We start from the raw sequence: 25,412 nt of genomic DNA, 5'->3' as shown, positions 1-25,412 counted from the left end.
AGCTACCTAGCACTCTGAAAATGAAAATAGTGGAGACCCACAAAGCAAAAGGCTATAAGAAGAAAGCAAAGCGTTTTCAAGTTGTCCTCTCTTCAGTTCGAAATTTAATTAAAAAGTGGCAGTTAATAGGAACAGTGAAGGTCAAGATAAGGTCTGGAAGACCAAGCAAAATTTCAGTGACAGCTGATCGTAGGATTGCTAGAGAGGCAAATCAGAAACCCCGTTTGACTACAAAAGACTTTCAGAAAAATTTACCAGACTCTGGAGATGAGGTACATAGTTCAACTGTTCAGCGACATCTGCACAAATATGGCCTACATGGAAGAGTCATCAGAAGAAAACCTCTCCTGCGTCCTTACCATGAAATTCAGCTTCATAAGTATGCAAAAGAACATCTAAACAAACCTGATGCATTTTGGAAACAAGTCCTGTGGACCGATGAGGTTAAAACAGAACTCTTTGACCACAATGATCAAAAGGTATGTGTGGAGAAAAAAGGGCACAGAATTTCAAGAAAAGAATATCTCGCAACGATTAAGCATGGGGGTGGATCAATCATGCTTTGTTTGGTGTTGTGTTGCAGCCAATGACACGGGGAACATTTGACGGGTAGAATGAAGTATGGATTCAATTAAATTTCAACAAATTCTTGATGTAAATACAACACCATCTGTAAAAAAAAGCTGAAGTTGAAAAGAGGTTAGCTTCTACAAATGGATAATAATCCTAAACACATGTCAAAAGGTGAAGGTTTTACAATGGCCCTCACAGTCCCCTGATCTGAACATCATTGAAAATCTGTGGCAAGATCTCAAAATAGCAGTGCATGCAAGGCGACCAAGGAATCTCACAGAACTGGAAGAATTTTCCAAGGAGAAATGGATGAACATCCCTCAAACAAGAATTGAAAGATTCTTGGATGGCTACAAAAGGCATTCAGAAGCTGTGATACTTGCAAAAGGGGGTGCTACTAGGTATTAACCATGCAGGGTGCCCAAACTTTTGCATCAACCCATTTTCCTTTTAGTAATTTTTTAAATGTAAAAATGACAATATATATATTTTTTGCCTAAAATACAAAGTAAATGTGCTATCTTTAACTTTAGCCCATTTAGAGATTATTTCATCTTCAACTTGCTTAACTGTTCACAATAACTGTAATTTTGACCAGGGGTGCCTAAACTTTTACATACCACTGTACATAAAGTCTGTGTAAAGACATCTTTGGTATGTAGGAGACAAAGATGGTAAAAAGAAAATCTATGTAGCCTGTCCTATCCCAGCATATAGACTATACAGGGTTGTAGAGAACCATCCTTCTTAGTCATGAAGAAGAAGCCGGCTCTGGCAGGAGAAGAGGATTTATGGATAAATCCCTTGGCTAAATTCTCTTGGATGTATTCAGACATGGCTCGATTCTCAGGTAGAGATAGGAGATACATCCGCCCTTGGGGTGGTGAAGTGCCAGGAAGAAGGTCGACGGGACAGTCATAAGGTCTGTGGGGTGGCACGACTTCAGCTTTCTTTTCACAGAAGACATCAGCAAAGGCACGATACTGAATAGGCAATGAAGCACAGGAGGTGGAGTCTTGGGCGTGACCCTGGCCAGGCAGTTGGAAGCACAGTGCGGTCCCCAGTGAAGTACCTGACCGGAGGAACAGTTGATAACCAGCACGTGTAGACACAGCCATCGAAGGCCCAGGAGAACAGAATTCACCCAACTGGATAGAATGTAGGAGATCTTCTTGATATGCAGCGCACCAACCCGCAGCGTGACTGGCATCATAATGAAACAAACGAGTTCAGCCAGGAGTTTTCCATCTATAATAGCAACAGTCAGGGGAGGATCCAACTGTTGTGTACGGAGCCAAAGTCGACAGACCAGATCCAGATGAATAAAGTTGCCTACGGAGCCGCAATACGGATGGGCAGAGACAGAGAGGGATCTCTCCTGCCAAGTCAAGTTGACTTCAGACATTAGCCTTGGAGAGCAATCACTTTCACCTAGGGTCATCTCTCCTATAAACTGTAGGTGCTGGAGTTCACGTTCTCATGAGGCAATGGCGAACAAAATGTCTCTTGCCTCTACAATACAGACAAACATTCGCTCTTTAACTCCGCTGTCGTTCCTGTACTGAAAGCATAGTGCGCTTAACCTGCATCGATTCAGGAGGCGGAGGTAACATTTGGGGTGACAAAAGAGCCCAGAAGTTCGGGGCCAGCCTGGAAGGACGCCTGGCACATGGAAACGTTGAAGCCTGTTCCTGAGCTCACTCATTGAAGCAGATATCAATCCTGGTGGCCATGTGTATCATAGTATCCAGCGAGGAAGGCAAGTCTCTGCCAGCCAGCTCAGTCTTAATTCGACCGGTGAGGTCCTGCCAGAAGGTTGCCATGAGAACTTTGTCTTTCCAAGCCAGCTCCGCCGCCAAGGTACGGAAGCGCAAAGCATACATGGTTATGGTATCTTAGACTCGACAGGGACGAGGCAGCAGAGGAGGTACGGCCTGGAACCTCGAAAACTGCATGGAACATCTCCAGGAACTTCTCTACATAGCGGGTCTCCAGACCACCATGCTCCCAAATGGGGTTCACCCAGTCTAGGGCTTGTCCAGACAGCAAAGAGACTGTAAATGCTATCTTAGTCCGGTCCGCATCCCCAGCCCTGACTGACACTGGCTCTGCATTGGGGCCGGCTTTCAGTCACGGCCGGGGGAGCGGTTACAGCTATCGCTCTGTACACTCAGAGCGGTGACTGAACTCACGCTGCTACCGCCCATGTGACTGAAACAGGAACGCTGCCGGGGAGAATAAAGTTCATTTTCTCTCCGGCAGCGTCTGGCTAAGTGCAGGCGCCAGGCAGGTTAGTAACGCTATTAACCTGCAGATTAACCCCATATTTGCAGGTTAATAGTTTTTTTTCTGGTCACAGGTTCCCTTTAATGGATATGTATGTCACACAAATGACTCCCACTTCTTTACAAAGTAATGCTTTATGTACATCCTGTAACTACCTGATACGTTTTATACATAATTTCTATTTTATTTAGATTTCCGAAAGTAGAGTGGATCTATTAGAGCGTTTTTCCCTTTCTAACTAAAATCCAATTCAGGCAGCACAATTGGCTGAGTCCAATAAGTGTTTGCAGCGCAGTTGACTGCTGCCAATAAACACTTAACTGGGCCAGTGGCGGAAATGCAGTGCTGGACACCTGGGAAGGGTGAGTAAAAGCTAATTTTATTATTTTTAACATAGGGACAAGGATTTTTGATAGAAAGTAGAAAACCCTTTCAGATTCATTATACTTGTTCCTCACCTTCAATTGAGTGACCATAGATCTTAGCTCGTCATTTTCTTTCTTTATAGTTTTCAGCTCACTATGGGAGCAAATATTTGTTAAACATAGACTTGGTGATATACATTTTAAAAAACACTAAATACAAGGTAGCAAAGAAACGTTATTAAAACCTCTGTTGAGTTTCAATCTTCTGTAAAGCCACCTGGAAAGCATCTTGAGCCTTATTAAGACATTGTTTGTAGAAAGTCAAATGAAGTTCATGCTGCTGCTTTTGAAAACGCCATGCCTACAATAAAGCATGGACTGAGATCACTGCCATTGCATTGATTCACAGAGATGATATTTGTTATAAATGAAAAATATAAATCTATACAAACACTCAATATAATGGTGACAAGGGGGAGCATCAATTCAGTCTCCTCTACCACATGTTTCAGTACTTCATATACCTGGATAGGTGTACTAATGGGGTTAATGGGCATTTGATAACCGCCGGTCGATCGCAAAATTTTGAATCAGATGCCTTCATTTAGATAATTGCACAGAAAAAGATTCATGAGGGAAACTCTTACATCAGCCACTGTGTTTCTACCTGCATACACAGAGCAAATCAGTCAGTGTGTAATGGGGCAGAATTAGTTGAGGAGGGCCCTACTTTTGAATACAGGGTCTGAATAGCCAATCAGACCTCTTGCTGTAGTTTGCTGTCCTTAATAGGGTTGTTTACATTTCGGGCCAATTTTTTTCTTACTTAAAGGGAATCTGTCAGGTGATTTTTTAGTACAATACTAATAATATCCTGAAATAGGTGGGGTGGGATTATGGGCATGGGGAGCAGTGTATATTCATTTTGGATTTACATATGTTTAACCAGCAGGTGCGCAGCTGTAAATTCTCCGGTGCTTACAGCAAGAAAACCAAAGAAGCTACAGCAATAAAAGTTACATATTCTGAAGGGGCTGCCCAAGCCCTATTTCATGATACCATTAGTATTGTACTAAAAAATCTGTAACGGGTCTGGGAGGCGGAACCTCTGAGCAACTATACAAGGGGGCGGTCCTTGTAAGGAAGCGGGTGGCGCCCAGGGAAGATGGGCAGGTAGTCACAGCAAGTGACCGGGGCAGTCTCTGGGTAAACGGGCAGGAGGTCACGGCAAGTGACCGGGACAGTCTCTGGGTAACAGGCAGGTGGTCACGGCAAGTGACCGGGACAGTCTCTGGGTAAACGGGCAGGAGGTCACGGCAAGTGACCGGGACAGTCTCTGGATAACGGGCAGGTGGTCACGGCAAGTGACCGGGACAGACTCTGGGTAACGGGCAGGTGGTCACGGCAAGTGACCGGGGCAGTCTCTGGGTAAAGGGCAGGTACGACCTGTGACGGCTGAGCCTCCAGGTAGGCTAGCAGGCGAGTAGCAGATGTGTGCTCCCAGGTGAGCAGGCGAGAGTCTCTGGACAGGCAGGTGGTCACAGCACGTAACGGCGGAGCCTCCAGGTAGGCTAGCAGGCGAGTAGCAGATGTGTGCTCCCAGGTGAGCAGGCGAGAGTCTCTGGACAGGCAGGTGGTCACAGCACGTGACGGCGGGGCCTCCAGGTAGGCTAGCAGGCGAGTAGCAGATGTGTGCTCCCAGGTGAGCAGGCGAGAGTCTCTGGACAGGCAGGTGGTCACAGCACGTGACGGCGGAGCCTCCAGGTAGGCTAGTAGATGAGCGCTCCCAGGTGAGCGGGCAAGAGTCTCTGGACTGGCAGGTGGTCACAGCACGTGACGACGGAGCCTCCAGGTAGGCTAACAGGCAGGTAGCAGATGAGCGCTCCCAGGTGAGCGGGCAAGCTGGTCCATAGACAGACTGACTGGTGTCGGAAGGCAGACCGTCGGACCTCAGGCTAGCAAGCAGGTAAGTGGATAACAGGCAGGAATCAGACAGCAAACTGGCAGGAAACTGGAAACGGGACCTGAGGGCTGAAGCAGAGTAGTGAACAGTGCAACAACATTGCTCGGGCACCTCCATTTTGGAGGAGGTGCCTTATATATGGAGGGATCCTCCGGCCATTGGCCGGGGACTCCTTAGGGCGGCGCGCGCGGCCCCTTTAAGAGAGGGGAGCGCGCGCGCCCTAAGCACAGTGACCGGGGGAGAGCGCGCGCTGCAAGCAGAGCGGGAGGAAGCCGCCGGGCACGGAGCAGAGAGGTGAGGGGAACAGCGTCCCTGCCTAGCAGGAGGCAGGGACGCCAACGCTACAAAATCACTTGACAGATTCCCTTTAAATGGATGCAATTGGGTTCCACTAACCATGTCACGGTTTGCGTCCTACAGCCTCTGTATTAGGGCTCATACCCAACAGTTAACAAAAAAAAATCGGTCCAATGTTGTTCCTGAAAAGTGGGATGAGTGTCATGTGAGTACAACGCAATTTTTCTCACATAGCATCCAAATGCAATGCGATTTTAACATTAGCTTTTACATAGAGTAATTCTCTATGTCATTTAAAGATAGTTTTCAAAATAAATAAATACTCTTCTAAACATAAATATGTGAGATATATAAATCATTGCTTTGTGTGTAGCTTACTGAACATGTATTTAATTAATAAATAAATAAATTACAGAAAAAATGGCTAAGGGTCCACCTAAATTTTAATAACCAGCAGAGTGAAAGCAGACAGCTGGGGGCTGATGTTTATAACCTGGGAAGGGGGAAATAAACATGGGAGCTTCCAAGGCTATTAACATCAGCTCACAGCTATATACTTAACCTTTACTGGTTATTAAAATGCTGGAACCCCAAAAAAAATGACGTGGGGTCTCTTATAATTAATAACCAGTATAGGCTAGGCAGACAGTTGCGGGCTGATATTAACAGGCTAGGAAGGGGCGCATCCATAAGATGTGCCAATTCTGGAGCTTAACCTCCGCTCTTCCCACTTGCCGTGGTACAGTGGCAAGTGGAGTAATAGTATTGGGGATGATGTCAGCTTTGTATTGGCAGCTGACATCAAGCCCAGGGATTAGTAATGGAAAGGTGTCTATAAGACTCACCCATTACTAACTCCATAGTCATATTTTAAATAAGAAACACCCAGAATAAAGTATTTTATTTGAAATAATTACAGACTCCTTTATTGAAATAAACACTCCTCGACCCTCTTTTACCCATTTATTATGAAAAAAGGAAAAATGATAAACCACCATATTCCTCACCTGTCCAACGAGAAGATAATCCATTTGTCCCGCGACGAGTTTAGGTCTGCTACATCTAGATGCCTTGCTGAATGGTGGCATGATGCGACTCTTCAGCCTGGCTTCCAGCAGAGACACTGAGCTGCTTGTGGGTTGTTCCCCCGCTATCCACCCATCCATTTTATTGTTGGCATAGGTCTTGTATGCTTTGCTTGAACGCCTCCTTGCTGTGTTATTGTTTTTGTATTTTCCCAGCAGCGTTTGCAGCTGATTGGGCTCTGGTGTTGTATATATATATATTTTGTCTTAGCACTGCAGCACTTTAACCAACAATCTAACAATTTACAACTTTCTCTGGGATATATATTTATATACCAGTGACTGTCTGGCCGCAGTTTCTAACATAATGTCCGCTCTCTACCTGAAACTCAAGCTTTCCAAAACTGAACTTCTTCTGCTCCCTCCGTCTACTCACCTCTCGAAATCTGACATCTCTCTCTCCGTGCGTGGCACCACAATAATGCCAAGCCAGCAGGCGAGTTGTCTGGGCGTTGTGTTCGACACCAATCTCTCCTTCACCTTCCACATACAATCTCTTGCCCGCTCTTGTCGCTTGCACCTAAAGAACATCTCTAGAATCCGCCCCTTTCTCACCTTGGAAACAACAAAAAGCCCTCACTGTTGCCCTGATCCACTCCCGCCTCGACTACTGTAACTCAATATTAATTGGCCTCCCCCTCACTCAACTTTCCCCCCTCCAGTCCATCCTTAATGCTGCAGCCAGGATCATCTATTTGGTTAACCGTTACTCAGACTCCTCCGCTCTGTGCCAGTCATTGCACTGGCTGCCCATGAATTATAGGATCCAATTTAAATTGCTTGTTCTCACCCACAAAGCCCTCCACAGTGTGGCGCCCCCCTACATCTCTTCCCTCATTTCTGTTTATCGGCCTACCCGTTCTCTATGCTCCGCAAGCGACTTTCGACTAACATCCACACTAATCCGTACCTACCACTCCCGGCTTCAAGACTTTTCCCCGAGCTGCACCTTTGTAATGATCTACCCCAAGAAATTAGGATGAACCACAATTAACACAGTTTTAGGCGCTCCCTAAAAACACACCTGTTTAGGGCAGCCTATCACCTTCCCTAATCAAAGTCCTTTTATCTTCTTATAGCCCATCCCTTATTTCTCCACACATAACTCTACACCAAACCAAAAAGCACCACAAATACTGTCTCCATCCTTGTAAATAAGCCATTGTACTTTGTGCCACCCCCACCTCATTGTAGATTGTAAGCTCTCACGAGCAGGGTCGCCATTATTTTTACTGTAATTATTGTATTATCTTTGGCTATGTTACTTCTGACTGTTGTATATGAACCTGTGAATTGTTAAGCGCTGCGGAATATGTTGGCGCTATATAAATAAAGATTATTATTACTATTATCTAACTCACGGACTATTCGTCTGTATGTACAGTACAGACCAAAAGTTTGGACACACCTTCTCATTTAAAGATTTTTCTGTATTTTCATAACTATGAAAATTGTACATTCACACTGAAGGCATCAAAACTATCATTTAACACATGTGGAATTATATACTTAACAAAAAAGTGTGAAACAACTGAAAATATGTCTTATGTTCTAGGTTCTTCAAAGTGGCCACCTTTTGCTTTGATGACTGCTTTGCACACTCTTGGCATTCCCTTGATGAGCTTCAAGAGGTAGTCAAAGGAAATGGTTTTCACGTCACAGGTGTGCCCTGTCAGGTTTAATAAGTGGGATTTCTTGCCTTATAAATGGGGTTGGGACCATCAGTTGTGTTGTGCAGAAGTCTGGTGGATACACAGCTGATAGTCCTACTGAATAGACTGTTAGAATTTGTATTATGGCAAGAACAAAGCAGCTAAGTAAAGAAAAACGAGTGGCCATCATTACTTTAAGAAATGAAGGTCAGTCAGTCCGAAAAATTGGGAAAACTTTGAAAGTGTCCCCAAGTGCAGTTGCAAAAACCATCAAGCGCTGCAAAGAAACTGGCTCACATGAGGACCGCCCCAGGAAAGGAAGACCAAGAGTCACCTCTGCTTCTGAGGATAAGTTTATCCGAGTCAGCAGCCTCAGAAATCGCAGGTTAACAGCAGCTCAGATTAGAGACCAGGTCAATGCCACACAGAGTTCTAGCAGCAGACACGTCTCTTCAACAACTGTTAAGAGGAGACTTTGGGCAGCAGGCCTTCATGGTAAAATAGCTGCTAGGAAACCACTGCTAAGGACAGGCAACAAGCAGAAGAGACTTGTTTGGGCTAAAGAACACAAGGAATGGACATTAGACCAGTGGAAATCTGTGCTTTGGTCTGATGAGTCCAAATATGAGATCTTTGGTTCCAACCACCGTGTCTTTGTGCGACGCAGAAAAGGTGAACGGATGGACTCTACATGCCTGGTTCCCACCGTGAAGCATGGAGGAGGTGTGATGGTGTGGGGGTGCTTTGCTGGTGACACTGTTGGAGATTTATTCAAAATTGAAGGCATACTGAACCAGCATGGCTACCACAGCATCTTGCAGCAGCATGCTATTCCATCCGGTTTGCGTTTAGCTGGACCATCATTTATTTTTCAACAGGATAATGACTCCAAACACACCTCCAGGCTGTGTAAGAGCTATTTGAGCAAGAAGGAGAGTGATGGGGTGCTACGCCAGATGACCTGGCCTCCACAGTCACCAGACCTGAACCCAATCGAGATGGTTTGGGGTGAGCTGGACCGCAGAGTGAAGGCAAAAGGGCCAACAAGTGCTAAGCATCTCTGGGAACTCCTTCAAGATTGTTGGAAGACCATTTCCGGTGACTACCTCTTGAAGCTCATCAAGAGAATGCCAAGAGTGTGCAAAGCAGTCATCAAAGCAAAAGGTGGCTACTTTGAAGAACCACTTTTTTGTTAAGTATATAATTCCACATGTGTTAATTCATAGTTTTGATGCCTTCAGTGTGAATGTACAATTTTCATGAAAATACAGAAAAATCTTTAAAAGCGAAGGTGTGTCCAAACTTTTGGTCTGTACTGTATATTAACTGAAGCATATGTTACATTGAGTGTTTTTTGTGCTAAATCTTGAATATTTGTGCTCATATCATGGCTAGGCATCTTGTGTGATCATGGCATTCTGTATTTTCTAACTAGTTTGTTTCCATGTTTTGAGATTGCCTCAATTTTGACTGTGTGCCACATGGTGGTTTGGGGTGTCGCAGATCTATCATAAGCTGTATGACAAGTCTGTATTACCTTTGGGCTTTTAACATGTTTTAATTGTTATTTTTTGGCCTGTTATGTATCAATAAAGCAGTATATTTATAGAGATGCCTTTTGTGCCTCTTTTTCTTCCTTTTGCTTATTGGTTTGTTATAAATGCAACGGGTTGATCTCCATTAGGTTGTGCCCGCCTTGCAACATATTTACTGAGCTGTTTGATAGCGCAGCATTAGTGTCTCGCGGTGATGTGAGAAAGGTAAGCGGAGTTCATAGCCAATGAACTCCATTCTCCTCACTGACGTCAGTGCGAGCGCCGTGAGAACTTGTATTATTAGCTAAATACATGTACAATAAATTACACACGGACTACACTAATTATATATGTCACGGACATCTTTCTATCTATTCTATGTACATATCTATTCTATTCTGATGGGTCATATTGTGAATTTACTGTACTCTGCTGATTAAATGTCGTGTTTTCAAGGAGATGTGTGCATAAAAATCGGACGGCACACGCATGGTCCGAGTGCCGTGCAATTTTTCTTTTTATCCCACCCATTCACGTCCATTGGCGAGACTCGTCCGCTATACACGGCCACTCGCAGCATGCTGCAATTTTATTCTCAGTGCGATCTGAGCTGAGAAAAAAATTGTAGATGAGCAGGGAATAATTGAATAACATTAGTAAGAGTGCAATCCGATTTTTTATTGGATTGCACTGGTCCATTTTTCTCGCAGATGAGTATGAGCCCTTACTCTGTCTATTGCTGGCTGCCGAATAAGTTAACTGGGTAGGCCACAATATCTTTTTTTTATCAGATGTGTTGAGGAAATTATTTTGTGCCACTTACTATTAAATAAGTATGACAGATTCTCCTCCTGCTCTTGTTAGTGCAGCTTTCCTCAAAGACTGCACAGCTCTCCGTTCAAAAACTGACTGCTAGTGGAGCTCATTAAAGTCTATGCGTGTGCAAAAAAAATAAAAATCGGGTACCATACATAGCCACAGAATAGCATCTTTTTTATGGATACATTGTATTCTTTAACATAGGAATCTGTAAATAGTGTTGTAAATTATTAATAACTATTTCAGGAAAAATAAAAAGATTGTACAAAGAAGAAAAAGAAAACTTTTTTTTGCGTTTTCTGGATGAAACTGACAATTTTTTTTATACACTTGTATGAACCTGTCCTAACAGTATTCAGAGGAGCTATACTAGCTCTCTTTCTTAAAAAGCAATAATAGCAAAGTATGTTTTTTTTTACATTTCTTGATTATGCCACGATCTGGAAAATTAACATTCTAATATAATGTAATTAATTATCATTCTTCTACCTTACTTACTTGTGAAATACTATGAAGACCCTTCTGTAGAGACTCTTTACAACTTTTAAAATATATCTTCTCCAGCGGTTTCAGCTGTGTAGAGATCCATAGTAAGTTATGGATTTATATTTTTTACACATTAACATATGTTTTCAACCATTGATTTGAGGATTACTCCAAGGTTTGGGTTACTTGTGATGTCAAGGAAAGCTTTTTGATTAGTAAAAGTCACTTAGGTCAGTGAATTTCAGTTCACATATCTATTGTTCTACGGATCCAGAATTTTGCTATAACTTTTATTATAATTAAAAGCCGTAGTGCATGCGAGTAGAATCATAAAATGTATCATCACAAAATTCTTAGTTAATAATTAAGTAATTATTGAATATTAATGAAAACTATCAGTATTGAACAAGGCTTACCAAAGTCAAAAGTCAAGAATAAACTTGGACTAAAACCAATAAAAAAATATGTACATAGTTTTTGAGATGTGGCAGTGAGCCAGCTTTGTGCCACACCACTCTGCAACATATGAACTCTACATAGGACAATAAAAAGCAATTCACACCTGTTAATTTTCTTTCTCCATGGTTTTCACAAAATGTATTCATAGAACTGTTGTTTTTGGCGGCATTTTGTGAAAATCGCAAGTAAAAAATTTACAGTACTGTGGCCAAACAAGCATGTTTGTATACACCCCTTGTGGCACATTTTTCAAAGTTGTCTAAAAAAAAAAAAAAATTGTAGCAACCAATCAAATCTCAGCTTTAATTTTACTAAATAATTTTAAGAAATAAAAGCAGAACTCTGGCTGCTATAAGCAACAAAACATTATTGTAATTTCCATTTTTGGGGGATCAAAAATCGAAACTTCTTAGGCTATGTGCACATATCGCATTTTTTTGCTGCATCGTTTATGCAAATAAGAAGCAGTGGCAGCAAAAGCTATGAGATTTCAGAAACCTTATGCACACTCACTTTTTTTATTTCCTGACTGAATTTGAGAGCTTCCGCGTTCTTTAAATCTGTGGAAAAATAGTAATCTTCTTCTCAGAGTCCAAATTTCCAGATAGAAAGAGCTTTATAAATCCATTAAAAAGATAATGTACAAAAAACACAAAAGTTTAAAAACAGGACATTCGGAAAAACAAACCAACTGAAAATATAAACTGTTCGTAAATGGGTTCTACGGTCCAAATCGATAAGTCTGTAGTCACTCTGTGTGACTGCAGACTTATGAATCCACCCAGCGCACGCACTGTTTCTGAGCTGGGACCGGAAGGTATGTATGCGTTATACATACTTCTAGCCAGAGCCCATCCAGTGGAAGCAGCCTTGCTCCATAAACATGCTGACATCAATAGTCAGGGCGCAGCCTTGCTCAATACAAGTGTATGGAGCGAGGCCGCGCTAACTAGTCAGGCTCTGGCCGGGAGTATATATAACTCATACATTCCCTCCGGTTCCAGCTCAGAAACCGGTGAATGCCCGCAGCGCACAGTGCGTGCGCTGGGGGGTTCATAAGTCTGCAGTCACACAGAGTGACTGCAGACTTATCAATTTGGACCGGATAAACTCTTTAATAATGGTATAATAGTATGTCAGTTCCTTGTTCAACAAAGACCTGCCCCAAAAAATTTTTTCTGCTTTTTATTTACTTTTTTCTGATGCATTATCCTTCCAACCAGGATCCAGTATCCATGCACATCTCGAGAGTTCAATTTTTTTCAGCAGGTGAGCTGAACATTCCCCTCTTTGATTTGTTTTTTTCATCCATAGAAAGCAGTGAGAAACTGATAAAACTGTGTAAAAATGCATGAAATAGGCTTTGCTGCCTGTTTTTGCAATGTATTTTGCTTAGTTTTTGGTGAATAAAACTAGCTTTATTAAATATGTATTATAGACAAATCACACATAATCTGCATCAAAAACTGCAGTAAAATCTGCATTTAGAACACAAACACATTGGTTTTAATGTCAAGAAAGCAGGTCTTGGCTACAGAAAAAAAAGCAAAAAAAGTCAGTGAACATACATAGCCTTAGGAATCAGGTGTTGAAACAAGTTACCGTACATTGTTGTTTTCTGCTGGTGAACTGTATCTTTTTTTTCTCTATGAAAGTTGTATTTTTTTAGCTTAATATTGCAAACATCGTGGAAAAAATGCAACAGAAAAAAATGGGAACATATGTAATACATCTTTTGTGAGCACAGCTGCATTTCTTTAGGTACGTGCCCACGATCAGGCTATAGCAGCGCTTTAAACGCAGCATATTTTTGCTGCGTCGAATCAATCAGGTAAATGCACATGTGTTCATTGAACACATGCGGAGTTACCGCATCCAATACATTCTATTGGGAAAATTTCTGTTGCAGAGTCGCTAGTCTCTTGACATGCTGCAGCTCTTAAAGCATTCGCTGCGGGTGAGTTTACGCGACATCAAATAGAAGCACAGTCGGCATGAGAATTCTATAAATCCTACCCACTGTGCTTGTAATGTAGAACACAGCATTTTGGACGCAGCGCAGGTGAGCTGCGTCCAAAACGCTGCTATTACAGATCATGAACAAGCAGCCTTGTCAAAATGCATCAGTTGACATCAGGCTTTTTTACCACCCACCCCGATGAACTGGTCCAGGGCCTGATCACAAAGCCACATGAAAGGTCACGGGACTTTCGCTTGCAGCTGTCTAATGCGCTGGACAGGAGGGAATAATCCAATCCCACTGCAAACAATGGGTTGACCTCCTCCATCAATTTCCATCTGGTGACTTTGTTACATGCCAATTGGAAACCAAGGTACCGGATATACATGGAATTAACGTTTTAGTAGTGGAATGGTGTAAAACATTTTTTAAATCATCCATGGTAATATGATTAGAAATCACAGGCCTAACACAGAGCCTGTGTCAGCTATCCTGACTGACTAATCAGCTTAAGGGCTCTTTCACACGTCCGGATATTTCCGATACTGGAAAAACCAGTACTGGAGATATCCGTGTCAGTATGTGTACCTGTGTGGCACACGTGTAGCAACTGTGTGCTGCATCAGGATCACACGTACCAGCGCTTGGGAATCAGCGGTACAGTTTGCGCTGTTCCCAAGCGCAGGGTGCTGAACACTGCCCTCATCATTGTCCCCTGCCGGCGCTGCATTCAGCGAAAGCAAGGGAACAATGTTGAGAGTAGTATTCTGCTCCCGCTATGTCCTGGTGTAAAAATTAGAATAAAATTAAAAAATTCTTATACTCACCTGTCCGAAGGAGTCCCCCGCTGACCGCTCACCCGCTGATCCAGCTGACCATTCACGCTGAGGAGCCGGAGAGAATGACTCACTCTAGCGAGCGGTGTCCTGTCACTCACTGAGCACAGCACAGAGCAGGGGCCCGCTCGCCGGAGCTAGTCATTCTCCCCGGCATGAGTGGTCAGATGGATTATACAGCGGGGGACACCTCCGGACAGGTGAGTATCAGTATTTTTTAATTGTATTATTTTTACACCAGGACACAGTAGGAGCAGAATACTACTCTCAACATTGTCCCTTGCTTGCGCTGATAGCAGCACTAGCAGGGGACAATGATTACAGATGCCTAACTGTACCGCTGATTCCCAGGCGCCGGTATGTGTCACACTGATGACACATGGATGTCATCCGTGTGTCATCAGTGTGCACTTCTGTTGGACGTTTTGCGGCCCGTGCGGGCATGTCAGCGTGCTTTGCCCACGGACACATGGTCCATGGAAACACACTGACATGTGCACAGACCCATACATTTGAATGATTCTACGTGTGTAAGTGTCTCCAGTACGTGTGGAAACGGACACCACACGTACTTGAAAAACTGACATGTGAAAGAGCCCTAAGACTGATTAGCACTGACAGTACTGTGACATTGGAAAATATCTGTTCAAACTGGTTTATTAATAAGAATTTTAACAAGTAGTAATGACAGATATAATATAAATGCAGGACCTGAATAAGGTTATAAAGTAAGAAAACAAGCAATAGTTTCTTGCCGTAATGTTTGTACTTACAATACTAGCAATTGTATCAGCTACACTAACTATTTTGCAAGTGGTAGGAATCATAACTTACCTTAGAACAATTGTCAGCAAGAAGGAATAAACAAAATTTGTGAAAGGTAGGTTTGAAAGTGAAAGGAAGGATCTAGCCCAGAACTTTGAGTACATATGGCAGCAACTGGGTCCCCAAAGTCTTGATACAAAATTGAAACATAGTGGAAAACTTACATAAATATTCTTTGAAATTTCAAGGAGTCCTAAAACAGGATTCATATTCGCTAGAGCTGTAAAAATGTATCAGTATGCCCAGAAATTTCTGCAGAGAATTCCTCCATATGGCATATGTATGCCATTTCTGTATACTATGAGTAGGTATCAAAACCGATCGCCAATAACTTGGTATCACAGAATGAGCAGTTGTTACAAGTAATGATGAACCAGAACTGTACTTGAACTTAAACAAGAACCCGAAATCTATTGAAAACAATATAGACCCGAACTTTGGATCTGGAAAAAAAATATCTTTCTCTCCCCTGAACTCCGAACTTTGCAACAAACTTAAAAGTTTGCGGTTCGTACTGGACAGTTAGTGTCCGGTGCTATACGCCGAAGACGGACTTCTCCCAGTAGTCCGTTGCAATGTTCGGAGTTCTGGGGGAAGTCCGTTGCAGAGAGAAAATTTTCTGTCTCAAGAGTTCGGGTCCCCATTGTTTTCAATGGGGTTCGGGTTCTGGTTCAAATTCAGGTACAGTTTTGGTAAGCGACCCGAACTAAAGCTCGGGTTGGGTACCAGAACCTGAACTTCCACTGGTCAGCTCATTCCTAGTGAAAACCACATCTGTCATAAATTTGTGACATACAGTGGGTACGGAAAGTATTCAGACCCCTTTAAATTTTTCACTCTTTGTTTCATTGCAGCCATTTGGTAAATTCTAAAAAGTTAATTTTTTTCTAGGTCAGGTTGTTCCGGATGCGGCGATACCAAATATGTGTACTTTTATTGTTTTGTTTTTCTTCATAATATTTATTGATGGGTACATTATATTTTTATTTTTGGTGATTATTTATGTTATTTATTATTTAATTTTTTTACAATTTTTTTTTTTTTTTTTTTCATTTTTAAACACTTTTTTTACTTTTATTCTTTGACCCACTATGGGACTTTCACTTTTTTTATTCTGATCCCTGTACAGCATAGGGATGGAACACTGCTATACATGCTGTCAGCACTGCAGATGCAGAAGATATTTTGGTCATGCACTGCGCGTGACCAAAATATTTTCCTGCTGTCTGGTGACCCGGATGTTGTCATGACGACATCGGGTCGTCATGGCAACATCCGGGAAGCCGCGGCAGACAGCGTTAGACGCCGGCAGGAGAAGTGAGTATCCCGATCACCTCCCCTTGCCACCGCAATGCTGCGATCGATTTCGATTGCAGCATTGCGGGGGTTAATGTGCCGGGAACGGTGCGGGACCGCTCCCAGCACATAGCACTGGGTGTCAGCTGTGACAATCAGCTGACACCCGGCGGCGATCGCGCTCACACAACCTGTGTGCGGGCGCAATCGCCATGACGTACCAATACGTATCAGGCTCTTAAGTCCCAGGGCGCAGATACGTACTAGTAAGTCTTGGGCTTTAAAGGGGCTAAAGTACACTCTGCACCCCATCTTGACTGAAAAAAAACAGAAATGTAGACATTTTTGCAAATTTATTAAAAAAGAAAAACTGAAATATCACATGGTCATAAGTATTCAGACCCTTTGCTCAGTATTGAGTAGAAGCACCCTTTTGAGCTAGTACAGCCCTGACTCTTCTTGGGAATGATGCAACACGTTTTTCACACCTATATTTGGGGATCCTCTCCAGTTCCGTCAAGTTGGATGGTGAACGTTGGTGGACAGCCATTTTCAGGTCTCTCCAGAGATGCTCAATTGGGTTTAGGTCAGGGCTCTGGCTGGGCCAGTCAAGAATGGTCACACAGTTGTTCTGAAGCCACTCCTTTGTTATTTTAGCTATGTGTTTAGCTTGTCCTGTTGGAAGGTGAACCTTCGGCCAAGTCTGATGTCCAGAGCACTCTGGAAGAGGCTTTCATCCAGGATATATCTCTGTAGTTGGCCGCATTCATGTTTCCTTCAATTGCAACCAGTCGTCCTGTCCCTGCAGCTGAAAAACACCTCCATAGCATGATGCTGCCACCACCATGTTTCACTGTTGGGATTGTATTGGGCAGGTGAAGAGCAGTGCCTGGTTTTCTCCACACATACCGCTTAGAATTATCACCAGAAAGTTCTATCTTCGTCTCATCAGACCAGAGAATCTTATTTCTCATAGTCTGAGAGTCTTTCATGTGTTTTTGAGCAAACACTATGAGAGCTTTTGTAATGCACACGCCCGGGCTGAGCGGCGTGTGCGTGTATATGTAGTGAATCCACTGGACCGTGCCGGAGAGTGAATGCCTGGAGGGGCGTAACTAAGTATTCACCCGATCCGACCAGGGTCGCACGACGGCATACGACGCCAGTGCACCAAGGAGGAACCGAGCAGAGGGACCAGGTGCTACTCCAGGACAGACCCCAGACACGGCTGTTGACCCACACCGGGGAGCACAGGAACAGACAGGCTAGGCTGGCACACAGACTGGTGGGTATAGGCAGGCACGACTGGTATGCAGGCAGGCGGGTATGCAGGCAGGGGGGTACAGGCAAGCACGGCTAGAGTGCAGACAGGGAGGCACTAGCAGGTAGGAACACAGGCGAGATAGGACCCAGTACACACTGGGACTCAGGAACAGAACCACAGATGTGGCGGACAAACACAGCAGAGTGAGGCCGCCCAGAGTGGTGAGCGAGAGCAGGGCAAGACGAGACCGCCGAGAGCGGTGAGCGAGAGAAGAGCAGGATGAGGCCGCCTGGAGCGGTGAGCGAGAGTAGAGCAGGACGAGACTGCCTGGAGCGGTGAGCAAGAGTAGAGCAGGACGAGACTGCCGGAGCGGCGAGCAAAGGGTCAGAGCAGAGCGAGACTGCCGGAGCAGCGAGCAAAGGGTCAGAGCAGAGCGAGATTGCCGGAGCAGCGAGCAAAGGGTCAGAGCAGAGCGAGACTGCCGGAGCAGCGAGCAAAGGGTCAGAGCGGGGCGAGAACCGCAGGAGCGGAGAGAGAGGCAGGGCAGAGGGGACAGGGCTCTGTTCACACGGAACAGACAGGAAGGAAAAGGCAGAACCAGATACCCACCAGGGTACTTGCAGAGAAGTAGCGAGTGGACCACAAACTCACAAACGGAAGTACAGTGACAACGAGCAGGAGTAGGTACGGAATAAGATTCTGCAGGAAAAGGGAAGGTACGGACTAGAGGAAAACAGGTAACAGGCTAGAAGAGTATTCAGACAAGAACAGACACAGTAGCAAGATACAGGAGCGGGTCTAGGTATGCAGCCCCTAGAAGGCGGAAGGAACAGGCTAGGAGCGTGTTCAGACAGGCCTGGAAATACAGCCTCCAGGAAAGGCAGGCAAGCAAACACAGAAAGGGACCTGGCACATTCAGAGTGAAAGAGCACACTGAATGAAACACAATGCTCAGGCAGGGTTTCTTGGGAGGAGCTGGGTTAAATACCAGGTGACAGACAGCAATAGGCTGAGGATGCATTAGGGGTGTGTCTGCAGCAGGTACAAGAAACAGGAAGTGATCGGGCGCCGCCCTTAAGCAGCAGAAACAGAGGCAAGCAGACAGCATGGAGGGAAGCCAGGCTAGCAGACTGGACTGAAGATCAAGTGCGCGCTCTTGCACAGTGGGAGATGAACCACTATGCAAGGACGCCGCCAGGTATGTTACAACTTTCATATGTCTTGCACTGAGAAGACGCTTCAATCGGGCCACTCTGCCATAAAGGACCAACTGGTGGAGGGTTGCAGTGATAGTTGACTTTGTGGAACTTTCTCCCATCTCCCTACTGCATCTCTGGAGCTCAGCCACAGTGATCTTGGGGTTCTTCTTTACCTTTCTCACCAAGGCTCTTCTCCCACGATTGCTCAGTTTGGCTGGATGGCCAGGTCTAGGAAGACTTCTGGTGGTCCCAAACTTCTTCCATTTAAGGATTATGGAGGCCACTGTGCTCTTAGGAACCTTGAGCCATGCAGAAATTCTTTTGTAACCTTGGCCAGATCTGTGCCTTGCCACAATTCTGTCTCGGAGCTCCTTGGGCAGTTCCTTTGAGCTCATGATAGTCATTTGGCCTGACATGCGCTGTGAGGTCTTATATAGACAGGTGTGTGCCTTTCAAAATCAAGTCCTATCAGTTTAAACACAGCTGGACTCCAATGAAGGAGTAGATCCATCTCAAGGAGGATCACAAGGAAAATGGACAGCATGTGACTTAAATATGAGTGTCTGAGCAAAGGGTCTGAATACTTATGACCATGTGATATTTCAGTTTTTCTTTTTTAATAAATTTAAAAAAAAAATCTACATTTCTGTTTTTTTTCAATCAAGATGGGGTGCAGAGTGTACTTTAATGAGAAAAAAATTAATGTTTTAGAATTTACCAAATGGCTGCAATGAAACAAAGAGTGAAAAATTTAAAGGGGTCTGAATACTTTCCGTACCCACTCTGTGATTGATATGCCATAAATGTCCTAGATTAGACAACACCTATTAGGTAGGGAGAAGAAAAAGATTTTATTAGGCACTAACATTTTATTTCCTATGTAGTTACATGACTAGTTTCAGAATGTGGATATGGACAACTTCTGCAGAAAATGCTTTTACCAATGTGAGATCATATAAAGTTGATAGATGTTTATGAGTTGAGAAGCACCTTTGGAATATAGTTATATAAAATAAATTGGTAGGGTAATGCATTAAAGTATTAGGCTGTACCCTTCATTTATCACAAATGATCTTTGAAGCCAAAAAGTTGTTTGTGTACTCAGTTACTATGAAATGATTGTAACCTGACCTTTGACTTGCATACATGCACAATAAAATTCCACTAGTCAGGAACTTGATAACCTAGAAAGTCCATTCATGAAAAAAGGCTCAAAGTACATTTGAATGCCAATTGCACACAGTTCACAAAGCTTTGAAGAAATGTAGACAGTAAGTAAAATTTTCTGGAATGGAAGGTGTTAAAAAGAATTGTAATGTCTCAGACATTTGACTTATGCCCACACAGTCGCCCCCCAGGGAGCTCAGCTTAATTGGTAGCCAAGCTCCTGCTGTAATAGCCAGGGCCAATGCCAACACAGACTCTCACTCTTGCCCCATCGACACCCCCGCAACGCAAACGCAGGGAGCAAATAGTAGTCATGGCAGCAAGGGTTAAATAATGACCTCTTGGCCTAACAGCTATGGTGGCCTGTTAGACTCTGCGATCAGCAGGGTATAATATGTGTTCAGTCATCAAAATTACACGTTTAATGCATTGCAATGCATGTGTATTGCAATGTATTTGTCTAGTGGCCTGAGAAATAAAAGTTAAAAAGTTCCAAAGAGAAACAACGTAAGAAAAAAAAAGGAAATAAAAAAAAAAGATGCACCGGACCATAAGACGCACCTAGGTTTTAGAAGAGGAAAATAGAAAAAAATGTAAGCAAAAAATGTGGTCATGATGCACTGTTAAGGGGGAGGGAGCATGCTGCTGACACTGTTATAGGGGTAATGTCCCCCAATTCTGTTAATATCCCCCATCCTGGTATCTATGGCCCCCTCATCCTGTTATACGTGGCCCTCATCTCCATCCTGATATGCATGGCACCCCTCATCCCCATCCTGGTATGCATGGCACCAGTCATCCTGGTATGCATGGCACCCCATGATCCCCATTCTGGTATGCATGGCACCCCTCATCCTGGTATGCATGACACACCCCTCATCCTGGCACGCATGGCCCCCCTCATCCCTCTTCCTGGTATGTATGGCACCCCCCCATCCCTCATCCTGGTATGCATGACACCCCCATCCTGGTATGCATGGCACCCCTCATCCAAGAATGCATGGCCCCCCTCATCTCTCTTCCTGGTATGTATGGTACCCTTCATCCTTCATCCTGGTATGTATGGCATTCTTCATTCCTCTTTCTGGTATGTATGGCCCCCCTCATCCTGGTATGCATGGAACCCCTCATCCCTCTTCCTGGTATGCTTGGCACCCCTTGATCCCCATCACGCTGCACACAAAAAAAAATTATACTCACCTCCTCTCTGCTCCAGCGCTGCATTCCGCTCTGCTGTCGACACTGATATCACTGCCATGCGCCCTCACACAGTTAGATGCTCTGCCAGAATAGTCACTGCTCCCCACGCCGGGACTGTGTGCGTGGGGAGCAGTAACCATTCACTCTCCTTAATAGTGCGTACACTGTAGCTGCAGTGCGACTCCTGCTGCGGCCGGCGGTAACGTGTCACCAATGGGAGTGGGTTGTAGTGAATATTTATGGTCTTTAAAAGCGAGCACACATGACCGCCGAGCCAAGCAGGAGCCGCGCTGTGGGTACTGTGTGTGCGCTATTAAGGAAAATGAATATTCACTGCTCTACACGACCATGGGGGTGGGGAGCAGTGAATATTCATTTTCTTTAGTAGCGGGCACAGTGTAGGCTGCAGCAGGCTGCTGCTGCCTCCTGTGCCCCGCTCATCCCCCGCTGCCGCTCCCCACAATATACATATATATTCGGACTATAAGACGCACGCCTCACTTTCCTCCAAAATTTTGGAGGATAAAAGTGCGTCTTATAGTCTGAAAAATACGGTACTCATGTGTAATCCGACTTTTTCAGCACATTTTTTAAGCTGAAAAAGTCCCCTTTGGCTTATACTCGAGTATATACTTACATACATTGGAACGTGGTGTGTGGGGGGGGGGGGGTTGCAGCGACGGATGAGCGGGGAACAGGCAGTAGCCGGCTGCTGCAGCTACCACATGTGCACGCTGCTAAAGAACATCAATATTCACTCTTGTCCACGCCCATGGGAGTGGAGAAGAGTGAATATTCATTCTCCTTAATAGCGCACACTGTCAGTCACAGCCGCCGGCTTCCTGCTGCGGCTCAGTGATCCTCTGTGCCCGCTATTAGAGAGTATGAATATTCACTCTTCTCCACTCCCATGTGCGTGGAGAAGACTGAATATTCATTCTGTTTAGTGGCAGGCAGACAGGATAGCTGAGCCGCAGCAGTAAGCCGGCGGCTGTGGCTACAGTGTGCGCTATTTAAGAAAATGACTATTCACTCCTCTTCACGCCCATAGTGCGTCTTACAGTCCGAAAAATACGGTACTCGTGTGTAACCCGACTTTTTCAGCACATTTTTTAGACTGAAAAATTCCCCTTCGGCTTATACTCGAGTATATACTTACATACATTGGAACGTGGTGTGGAGAGGAGTGAACATCCCCGTAGCTCACCTCAGCGTCTGAGGGCACATGGCAGTGACGTCATGCGCTGCTCAGATGCGGAGATCAGCTGCTGGCAGAACAGGAGGCAGTGCTGGAGCAAAGGGAAGAAAGGTGAGTAGAAGTGTTTGTTTTTTTCATGTGTGCAGTGATGTGGGGCCATGCATACCAGGATTGGGGATGAGGGGGCCATGCATACCAGGATTGGGGATGAGGGGGCCATGCAAACCAGGATTGGGGATGAGGGGGCCATGAATATCAGCATTGGGGATGAAGGGGCCATGCTTAACAGGATGGGGGAATTTACCAGTAGCTGCTGCATTTACCACCCTAGGCTTGTGATAATATTAGGTACCTCAGCTTATATTCTGGTCGGCTTATACTCAAGTATATACAGTAAAATAAAGAACAAAAAAAAAATGTGAAAAAATGATTAGGCCAACAAATACACATATTTATTTAAAAACAAAAATAAAGAAAAAATAAATAAAATTTGATCCGTAATGACATGATCTATTAATTTGTAACACTATTTAAACTCTATAGAGAACACATTAAAAAATAAAAAAATTGGCAAAAACTGTTGTTTCATCAGACTGCCAAACAAAAAGTGAGATAAAACTTGCTCAAGAAGACGTCTGTAAATAAAAATGGTATTCCTGGAAACGTTCTCTTGTCCCGCAAAAAACATGCTCCCACTCAGCTCCGTCAGCGGAAAATTAAAAATGTAATTTTTCTATAAAATGGTTTTTATTGTGTAAATCAGCAAATCATAGAAAAATATAACTGCAGTATCGCTGTAATTGTACTGACCCAGAAAAAAAGTTGATTTATCACTTTTAGGTTATGTTCACAAGTTGCGTTTTTATGCAAATTTTCACCTGCCTTTTACAGTCCAGCAAAGTGTATGAGATTTCAGAAATCTCATGCACACAGCTTTTTTTTTTGTCCAAAACCTTGGGTTTTGCAGAATCCAGCATGGCACTTCTTCCAGCACTTTTTCAGCGTTTTTCACCCATTGAAAGCAATGGGTGGTGCAAAAAACGCTGAAAAAAACGCAGTTACCAGGTTTTGCTGCGTTTTTAGTGAAAAAAGCAAGTACAGCAGTATGTGAAACATATTTATTTTTGTGATTTTCCCAAGTTTACCAGCTTGTCTTGGTCACCTGAGATGGCAGTTTGGATTAGTACAGTTAAATTAAACTAGTGATTTGTACAAAATAAAAATTGGCCAACCAAGGTGTGAGATCGAACAATATCTGTGGCCAACCAAGGTGTGAAATTCAACAATGCCTGAGCAACTCAATGGTTGCCCAAAGAGTGAAAGGTTACAGGGTCCTACAAACTCAACGCACTGCCATTGATGACCTGTGTTCATGCTTCTATGGTGGAATCAAAGCTGAACTTTGGGATCCTGAAAAACCCACCAAAAAACGAAGCAAAACCTGCGTTTTTTACGCTGCTTCTTTTCTGCCAAGAGAGCAAGTTTCCTGCAGAAAAAAATCAGCAAAAACGCAACGTGTGAACATAGCCTTACTGTACGGTGATCGGCGTAAAAAAACAAACAAACTTTTATTGCTGTGTATTTATTAATTCTGCTTCACAAAAATTGGAATAGAAATCGATAAAAAATGTAATATACTTCAAACTGGTACTAATAAACTAATAAAATCTTCAACTTATCCCAATAAAAAAAACCGCTCATCACATGACTGTCTGCTGGAAGAGAAATAGAAAAAATGTGTCTCTCAAAAAAGGTGAAGCAAAAATCTTTTTTTTCTTACCAAAAAAACAAAACGAATTTAGTATATAAAAGTAGAAAAAAAAGCCCATATACACCTAGTATTGCTATAATCACACTGACCCAAAGAATAAAGCTGTCTTATCACTTATACAGGACGGAGAGCAACATAAAAAAAATATAAAGAAAACCAATTCTTGAGCTGCTGTTGATTTGTTCACTTTGCCTCCCAAAGTTCGGAATAAGACTCGGTTCACATTCATCCTGCGCTCTTTTCATGGCCCAATATTACAAAACTCTGTGAAGCACCGGTAGGTTAAAGAAGGTCATCACACCCATGCGTGAATTCCTTGAGGGGTTTTGTCATAAATGGAGTTATGAGTTATACAGATCAAAGGCTAGGGGCTTTGGATCACTGCCAGTACCCCTGCTGTGAACAGGTAAGTGATGCAAGTTATCTGATGCAGAGTATGTATACAGAGTAATTAACAGGTAACTAACAGTTGTTGGAAGGACAAACTTTGACTGTGTGCATGCTAATTGCCAAAGAGGTGCTAATCAATGCAAGTACCTGCCCTAAGACAGTAAGGCCGGGGTCACACAAGCGTATAACGTGTTTTATCAGATAGCACTCAGCGCCATGTTATACTATGGAGCAGTGCAAATCAGTGATTATTTTCTCATTTAGCAGCGAGACTCGGCTCATACGCACCTATACAAGTCTAAGGCTGTGTGTAAAACATCGGACTGCACTCGGATGTCATCCCAGTGATGTCCAATAAATGCCAAGACAGGCGATGGAGGAGATGGAGAAATTACTTTCTCCGACTCATTTGCACCTGTGCTGCCATTATTTCACGCGAGAGAATCGGAGCACAGTGCAGTGATACTCTGCTCACGCTCGCACTTGCATCGGATGTTATATGCTCGTGTGATTCTGGCTTAAAGGGGTATTCCCATATCCAAGATACTAGCCCAATATGTAGTAGGTGTAATAATAATAATAATAATATTAGCAAATACCTCCAATTAGAAATGTAGTAAAGTATTTTTGATTCACTATGTCTCTTTCCTCATGTGCAGGGCATTGCAGGACCTTAGGTATCCATGGTTACGTCCGCTGATAAAGCGACAGTTAGCTAGCTGCTAGTGGTTATAACCATGGATACCTAAGGTACTGCAATGCCTGCACATGAGGTAAGTGACATAG

General features: G+C 43.7%; 1 protein-coding gene across 1 annotated transcript in view; it reads right to left on the bottom strand.

Moving 5' to 3' along the window:
* RNF212B (ring finger protein 212B) overlaps positions 1–25,412 on the bottom strand; it is a 190,031-nt gene that overhangs the window by 109,701 nt on the left and 54,918 nt on the right. The window contains exons 4-7 of the mRNA XM_073666158.1: positions 12,034–12,080; positions 11,074–11,148; positions 3,470–3,585; positions 3,318–3,378 (exon numbers count right to left, since the gene is read on the bottom strand). Coding sequence (XP_073522259.1) covers positions 3,318–3,378; positions 3,470–3,585; positions 11,074–11,148; positions 12,034–12,080 — 299 coding nt within the window. The remainder of the gene's footprint in view (positions 1–3,317; positions 3,379–3,469; positions 3,586–11,073; positions 11,149–12,033; positions 12,081–25,412) is intronic.

The sequence above is a fragment of the Phyllobates terribilis genome, unplaced genomic scaffold (genome assembly GCF_046119375.1).
Source record: "Phyllobates terribilis strain yellow unplaced genomic scaffold, ASM4611937v1 Scaffold_1__5_contigs__length_1240528914, whole genome shotgun sequence".
Classification (NCBI taxonomy): domain Eukaryota; kingdom Metazoa; phylum Chordata; class Amphibia; order Anura; family Dendrobatidae; genus Phyllobates; species Phyllobates terribilis.
Note: the sequence above shows the minus strand (reverse complement) of the source record. Positions and strands in the feature narration are given on the sequence as shown.